At 45.8% G+C, this 5,373-nt stretch overlaps 1 protein-coding gene across 1 annotated transcript in view; it reads left to right on the forward strand.

Moving 5' to 3' along the window:
• Window positions 1–334: 334 nt before the first annotated feature.
• The window catches only part of Galm (galactose mutarotase (aldose 1-epimerase)), a 68,466-nt gene continuing 63,427 nt past the window's right edge, over window positions 335–5,373 (forward strand). The window contains exon 1 of the mRNA XM_013018036.1: window positions 335–579. Within this exon, the coding sequence (XP_012873490.1) occupies window positions 390–579 (190 nt within the window). The 5' untranslated portion in view covers window positions 335–389. The remainder of the gene's footprint in view (window positions 580–5,373) is intronic.

The raw sequence follows: 5,373 nt of genomic DNA on the forward strand, positions 1-5,373 counted from the left end.
CTGTTTTCCAGCACTGTTCTGGCCTGTCAGCCACCAACGTTAAGGACCCAAGCATTGCAACTTGAGAAAGGAGTGAGACCCAGCAGACCCAGCATTTACAGACCCTAAAATGCGCTTGCACCTCCCAAAGACTGCTACTTCCAGCGTGCGCTGCAGCCAGGTTTGTGAAGGAAAAGAACTGCAAGCCAGCCTGGAACTTTTTCCTTCGTATCCCGTCGGGCAAAGGAAAAATTCAGCGAGGCCGCAGCCGGCTTTTTCCCCCTAACCCCCAGCCGGGAAGGGGAGGGGTCTGGCCCGGGCCCCGCCCCTCCCCGGCCGGCGCCGGCCAGTCCTCCCGCGGCCGCTGGAACTGGAGGCACCGGCGCTGCGGCGCTCTGTCCCCGCGCACCATGGTGTCGGTGACCAGGACGGCGTTTGGAGAGCTGCCGTCGGGGGCAGGGCCCGTGGAGAAGTTCCGGCTGCAGTCAGATCTGCTCAAAGTGGACCTCATCTCCTGGGGCTGCACCATCACAGCCCTGGAGGTCCCAGACAGGCAGGGGAAAGCCTCCGACGTGGTGCTCGGCTTCGCCGAGTTGGCAGGTGGGTTGCCCGGGGCTGCCAGCGACCTTCACCCCCGGCCGGATCCTGCCGGGCGAGGCGGGGCAGAGCTCCTGGGCTGGGGGTTCGTCCACCTTGAAAGCGCTGCGGATTCGGCTGACAGGTTGTGTGGCGATCCAGAGCGCGGAGGGCTGGGGCTGGGAGGGGAAACTCGGAACCCAGAGCTGTCCGACTTGGCCTCCGGTTGCCCGTTCAGGTTTTGCCCGGGTGAGATAGAATTCCAGCCAGCGCTGCCGGGCGACCTTTGACCTGCTGGCCACGGTGGGCGTGGCTTTCCCTAGCGCGCTCTCAGTGGGAAAGCCAAAGACCTGCGTCTCCTACTTGCCTTTTCTCTTTAGATTCTCTTTGAGGCCTAGTTGGCTCCGAAATACTCCCGCTGTGTAAGGTGTGTGTAAGTTCTGAAGAGAGCTAGGCAACTTTGGTCAATGAGAGAACAGTGCCTAGTGTATAGTTGCTCTGTCAGGAAAGAGGTCTCCTAACCAGATGGGGTGTGTGTGTGTGTGTGTGTGTGTGTGTGTGTGTGTGAACTGGAGCTTGGAGCTTGAACTCAGGGCCGTGTGTGTGTGCGTGTGTGTGTGTGTGTGTGTGTGTGTGAACTGGAGCTTGGAGCTTGAACTCAGGGCCTTCCTCATTTCATTGGCTTTTTCCATTCCAAGTTCTACCACTTGAGCCACCCTCTACTTCCGGCTTTCTACTGGTGATTGGATCTGAGCCTCAAAGACTTTTCTGCCACGGCTGGCTTTGAACCACAATCCTCAGATCTTAGCTTCCATCGGGCTCAGAACTTTTACCTCATCCTATCCTTAGGCAATTAGAATTATAGATTCATGCATTTAAAAACTGATAATTCAGTGGACTCATTCAGTAAAACACAAGGTTCACCTATGTGGAGCGTGCAGTTCATCTGTAGAGACAATTTTAACCCAATAATTATAATTACAGTTTGTATATCATATTACCAGTTGGCATTATAGTATAACTACACAGAAAATGAGGTCTGAAAGACAGTTGGCAAAGCAAAACAATAATAGTCTCTGTTCAGGGGTTGGGTGGGGACAAATTTTATGTGAGGTTTGAGGTTTTCTTTGTGGTGTGGCTTTCTACCTGTATGGTTCTTTAGATGTTTAATTTGGCTCATGGTTTGGGGTCAACAGACACACTATGAGAGTTGTGTGCTCTCCCCCTGCCCCCCTTGGCGAAAAATTTGTTCTCAATCTGCTTAGCAAAATTTCCTATGAGAATATTGCTGAGGAACCTATTCCTTGTCTCGGGATCTTTTGTCTGCTCTGGAGCCCCCACAGATTAGGTGGGAGAAGAAAGTATTGAAGAGGCTGGTTCAGGAAACTGACTGGTGGGCTGAAGGTGTGAGAACCTGGAGAACAACTCCACCTGCCTCCAGCCAGAAGGGCAGGAGGGCAGGCAAGTGAAGAAAGGGAAATCTTTGGAATCATTTGGCTAATTATTCACCTCTGCCTCAAGCGTAGCTATCTTCTTGGAGAAAGACATGATTGGATTCATGTACAAAATTGCTCAGCGGAGTTAAAGGTGAATTAGTTGTATGGCCTACAATTCCAGAGCCAGTGAGAGAAGTGGAGATGATAAAGAGTGGGTACCTTCTTCCCTCTCTGCCTCGTCACCATCTCCTCTACAAAGACACGTGCACACTGCCCTCACTAGGCACCTAACATCTATATGAAATGTGAGCCTAGAAGACATAGCATCTGGCAAGCAGCAGTTTCGTGAAAGGCATGAGGGTGCCATTTGTAGAAGTGTCCACTGTCCAAGGCTCAAGGCATTCACACAATCAGTAACCTGTGAATGTGGGAACCTTGGAGGAGTCTCAGTAAAAGAAACATCCTTTAGATATTTCTGTAGAAAAGGCATTAGCTCCCTTTGATTACAATGATCTAGTTGTTCTCTTATTGCCAACCTACCTTGGATTTTCTTATCAGAATGTACCCTAGCTTCACACAATGCCAGGTCAAGTCAAAGCATTTCATGTATTCTTTTTGGTGTTGGATCAGTATGGACATTTTTTATTCATCGACCATAAATTAGATAATCGAGTTACCGTAAATGGGAAGAAAGCTAATTTTTTTTCTTTTTTTCTTTTTGGACAATGTCACCCCTACCCTTGCTCGAAGAAATCTATTTCAAGAGAGAAGAAGAGAGGAAAATGTCCTCAGAATATTAAGTAACATTTTCTAATATGTTCAACTATCTTTGAGGTTATTCTAAATGAACCCTATTTCCCTTTTGAAGGCGCTGTGTAAGATTTTTATAGACAACTTTAATGTTGGTAACAAAGGTAACAAAGACTTCACACATGTCATAACAGGAATATATTTTCTCCACTAGGAGAGTATGCATTGGCTCTTTGCTAATATTCTGATTTCTAGTGTGTGAAAATCCATAGTAAGGGATTGGAGGTGTGGCTCACTTGGTAGACCACTAGCCCTGAGTGAAAGTGGCCACAAATACCAAGTTTCAGACCAAGAAAAAAAAGAAAAGAAAAAAAGAAAAGAAAATCCATATTAACGCAGGCCCTGGTGGCTCATTTCTGTAATTCTAGCTACACAGGAGACCAAGGTCTAAGGATCATAGTTCAAAGCCTGCTGGAGCAGGAAACTTTTTTTTTCTTTTTTGTCGATCATGTGGCTCAAGTGATAGAGCGCTAGTCTTGAGCTGAATGAAGAGCTGAGGGACAGGGCCCAGGCCTAGATTTCAGGCCCCACAACTGACAAAAAAAAAAAAAGCTAAAGGACAAAGCCTAGGCCCTGAGTTCAAGCTCCAGTATTAGCACATACACACACACACACACACACACACACACACATGCACACGCACATCCATATTAAGAAATTAGAACAGTATTTGGCTGTCCTTAAGAAAGTTCCATAGGTATAGGAAGGAGACTTCATTTTCATTGTATATTCTTTTTAAATGTCTGATTACATAAGCATATATAAACCAATGAGGTAAATAACATGAAGTAATAAGATTTGACAAGAAAAGGATTACCTTGTCCCCAAAATGTTTCTGAGTTAGGAGGAAGTGCTAAACATGAATAACTCCATGGTCCTTTTGTTACTGCTGGCTTGGATGTGAACAATCTTGTTTCCCAGGTAGATTACATACACTGCTTGGAAAATAGCCATAACTGGAGGTCAGAATGGTTCAATTTCTCCCTGGGAAAATGAATTCTTTCTTCTATAGCATTCTAAAGGAGGAAATTACAAACTGCGGGGGGCGGGGGGGACACATAGTAATGCCTCCTGTGGGTTTTTCCTACTTTAAAAGTGTTTTTCATCTGTGTGACCCTCTTATACTTATTTGGACTGCTTTCAACACCTGTGATGAAAATATTTACTTATGAGCCACAGGTATAAACAATCAATCCATGCAGTCAGTGAGACTACTTCTCTTTCATTTTTCTTCCCAATTATTCTCAAATACCAGCTATTACTGCCATGAGAACCATTATGGAAAGAATAAATTAATGTTTTAAGGCTGGGGATATAACTCAGTGGTAGAACATTTGCCTAGCAAGTGTGAGATCCTGGATTAGATCCTTAACACCACCATAGATAGATTCATAGATAGATAGATGCATACATACATACATATATACATACATACATACATACAGCAGTGCTTTTAGAAAACTTGAGTTAAGAGCAGGGCACTGGTGCCTCGCACCTGTAGTCCTAGCTACTCAGGAGGCTGAGATCTGAGGATTGAGATTCAAAGCCAGCCTGGGCAGGAAAGTCTTTGAGACTCTTATCTCCAATTAACCACCAAAGAACTAGAAGTAGAGCTGTAGCTCAAAGTGCTAGAGTGCTAGCCTTGAGCAGAAAAGTTCAGGGATCATGCCCAAGCCCTGACCAAAAAGAAAACTTAAGAAGGAGAGTTGCAGCCTAGTATTGTAAATGCCTAAGTGTGACCTTGGGGGAACATTGAAATTTCTGGCTTAAATCTCTGCTTTGTCTCTTCCCCAGCTCACCACTCCAGCCTCCTTCATCGCCTCTCTGAGGCCTTGTACTCGCTAGGCAAATACAAATGGATTGTGATGGTTAATACCCTAGGGACTGTGATACGTATCTGACCATATCTGAACACAAATGTGATGTCTCTAGAGAGAGCAATTGATCTATTTTCTTCCCTTTGTCTCCAAATACCTTCTCTCCTTCTAGTAATTTTTTTATTTTACTTTGTTTACTTTGTATAAAATGATGTAATTCATCTAGGAGAGCCAGCCAGCATTACAAAAATATATAAAATATATGATCCAGGTACTGGTGGCCCAAGCTTGGGATCCGAGCTGCTTGGGAAATAGAAGTCAGGAGGATCCCAGTTTAAGGCTAGGCTGAAATGGAGTTCATGAGACTCCATCTCAACCAACAACTGGGCATACTGGCATACACCTGTTAATCCACCTTCATAGGAGACTGAGATTAGGAAAACTGAGGTTCCAAGTCAGTCTAGGCAAAAATGTTCACAACCCCCACCTCAATAGAAAAAGGTGGGCACAGTGGCATGTGCCTGCCTATCATCCCAGCTAAAGCAGGAAGTGTAAAATAGGAAACTCACAGTCCAGGCCAGTGGACACTACACTAACGTGTCTATCCTGCATCCAGCCTAAGCGTAAATGGATGAGTTCCTAGGTCACATAAAACTATGATCAAGGGGCTGGGAAGGTGGCTCAGTGGTAGAGCGCTTGCCTTGCATGCCTGAGGCCCTGGGTTCGATTCCTCAGCACCACATAAGCAAAAAGAA

The sequence above is a fragment of the Dipodomys ordii genome, unplaced genomic scaffold (assembly GCF_000151885.1).
Source record: "Dipodomys ordii isolate 6190 unplaced genomic scaffold, Dord_2.0 Scaffold37, whole genome shotgun sequence".
Classification (NCBI taxonomy): Eukaryota; Metazoa; Chordata; class Mammalia; order Rodentia; family Heteromyidae; genus Dipodomys; species Dipodomys ordii.